Source organism: Setaria italica, chromosome IX (genome assembly GCF_000263155.2).
Source record: "Setaria italica strain Yugu1 chromosome IX, Setaria_italica_v2.0, whole genome shotgun sequence".
Lineage (NCBI taxonomy): Eukaryota > Viridiplantae > Streptophyta > Magnoliopsida > Poales > Poaceae > Setaria > Setaria italica.
Genome location: NC_028458.1, coordinates 7,839,600 through 7,842,032, shown reverse-complemented (window position 1 = coordinate 7,842,032; position 2,433 = coordinate 7,839,600). Strand labels below are relative to the sequence as shown.

General features: G+C 43.6%; 1 protein-coding gene across 1 annotated transcript in view; it reads right to left on the bottom strand.

Moving 5' to 3' along the window:
• Positions 1–364: 364 nt before the first annotated feature.
• Positions 365–2,433, bottom strand: part of LOC101780657 (beta-glucosidase 8) — a 4,534-nt gene continuing 2,465 nt past the window's right edge. The window contains exons 7-11 of the mRNA XM_004981997.4: positions 1,754–1,869; positions 1,446–1,663; positions 1,324–1,355; positions 1,106–1,208; positions 365–998 (exon numbers count right to left, since the gene is read on the bottom strand). Coding sequence (XP_004982054.1) covers positions 571–998; positions 1,106–1,208; positions 1,324–1,355; positions 1,446–1,663; positions 1,754–1,869 — 897 coding nt within the window. The 3' untranslated portion in view covers positions 365–570. The remainder of the gene's footprint in view (positions 999–1,105; positions 1,209–1,323; positions 1,356–1,445; positions 1,664–1,753; positions 1,870–2,433) is intronic.

The following is a 2,433-nucleotide window of genomic DNA, read 5'->3' as shown; positions in this document are numbered from 1 at the left end:
TGCTTTCAAGACGGAGAGTACCTAACTGTCAACTCCGAAGTAGAGTACATTATCGCGCGTCTTCCTCTAGAGGAGCTCCGTTCGAGCGGGCGACGGTTACCGTGCAGCTACCGATCGATGAAGGAATCACCAAATAGCGCACGCGACCTCTCCCTCTAAATGATCGGATCGCTCCGAATCTGATTATTGATCCGTGCGAATCATGACTCATGGACCAGCGACCGCGAATCCTGCAGAGTTGCAGGGCACATGTTCTTTTTGTCACCTTTCGATGGAATCTGTGTATGAAAACTCGACACTCATTTGCCAAAACAAAAGAAAAGAACTCCACTAAGAAGCAGGTACGCACAATGACAACGAAAACAGAACAAAATCTTGGAGGTACACCAAAAAACATTACTTATCCATAAACATGATATCAGTACAAAGCTGGCTCTGAATCATAGCAAAACCGGGGCCAAAAAAGCCCTGAACCATGGTCCCTCTGCCTTGCAACATGTCTCTAAAATGAACATGCCGCTGGCGTCTGCTACAAATAATCAAGTACTTTGACACTAGACCAAATCATTTCTAAGCGGAGGAAACCATGAAGACGGATGGAACAAGCAAGCACAAGGAGACCAGCAGAGAAACCAGGAGCGCAGGGCCACTCGAGGCGGCCGGAGCCGAACCAGCCGGACTGCCAGCTGAACTTTGTGAGCCAGTCTGAGGGGTGGCGGCCTTTGAGCCTGCCCCTGAGAGCATGTCCCTGAACCAGTAGGCCGAGTCCTTGGGGTACCGCTTGAGCGTCGTGAAGTCGACGTAGACGATGCCGAACTTGGACGTGTAGCCCGACAGCCACTCGAAGTTGTCAAGGAGGGACCAGGCGAAGTAGGCGACCACGTTGGCGCCCTCGTCGATCCCTTTCTTCAGCTCCGTGAGATAGTTCTTATAGAACTCGACCCTCACGGTGTCGTGCAGGTACTCATCGCGCGTGAGGTTTCCAGATTGATCCATTCCTGGTATAAAAATTCATGTCACCGTGATTTGAAGATGAGATTCAAGGAGCAGCGCATAGAAGGGAATGGGGGTTTTTCAGTTGAAGGAGATAGGTTGTTTCGAGTACCGTTTTCAGATATAATGATGGTTGGATTCTGGTACTTTTCCTTTAGGTAGTTCACAACTCCATACATGCCCGTTGGGACGATGTAGAGCCAGACGGAGTTTGCCTAGACAGGTTGATTCATTGTCAGAGAATTTTCATGCAATTTTGCACTTGCCAATCTTGTACCACCAACAGAATAAACTGGGATATATAAAGTGGTAAGAAGAAAAGGCTTATACCAGCTGTCCAATAGGTAGGCCATTTCTTTCAACTGCAAAGTTCACAGGATGGAAGAAGGTGATTATATCTTCAGAAACTGTAGTGACACATATAGAACCAGAAAAGTAAGTTGGTAACTCACAGTTATATTGAACGCCCCAATCAGACGAGTAGCTTGGTGTTGCTTGCTGAGGAGTTTGTTCGTCTGAAATATAGTATGTAGTATATTGATTGATCCCGAAACAATCTGATGAGCCCTTCACTAGCTTAGCCTGTTCAGGTGTGAAACTTGGTAACCGATCTTTCACAATGTCCTGCATTGTCTTTGGATATTGTCCATTTATTAATGGATCCATAAACCTGAATTGTGACCGTTTGATTTGGTTAATATTGTTAACTGTGTTAAATAAAATATTGAAGTTTGTCACGTATTTGCCATTAAGATCTTACCAACCAACATGGAAGTCCCTGGCCCTTTGTGCTGCTGCTTGATCTGCTGTTGAGTTGGTAAGAGGTTCATACCAGTTGAAGTCTAGAACTATCCCAACCTTGCCTTTCTGAGTTGCCTATAGGGAAAAAGGATAACTTGTTCTGGATCAGCTAAAATAGAGCATTCAGATCTTGCAACAAGAAATTCTTTTTTTAGGTTTAAACTATATTTATGATAATAAATTAATAATGCAGAATATGCTTTAAATTAATAAATTAGTCACTGGATTGCTTCAGCGCAGCATGCAAAAATAGAGTTTTGTAAAATATAACATAGTACAGGTGGTCGTTTCAGGTTCAGTTTCCCTAGAAAGTAGAAAAAAAACCTAATTTGAGAAACACTCAGTGTATCATGTATCATGATGCATTTATCAGCAGTTAATCTCATTTTTTTGCTATTCAATTGTGTAGTTTTTTTTTTTTTTTTGTGGGGGGGGGGGGGGGGGGGGGAGGGCGCTTCCAAGCCAAGTAGAGTGCAAAAACCCAAAATTTACCCCTCGTACCTTGTCAGTCCATTCAAGTGGGTATGGAAAGAATTCATGCACGTCTTGCACTTGATCACACACAATATAACATTATGCTCACGTAGAATTTTTCAATTAAAAATTCAAGTTGCAACCAGTCTTTTGTAATGTGGAGGA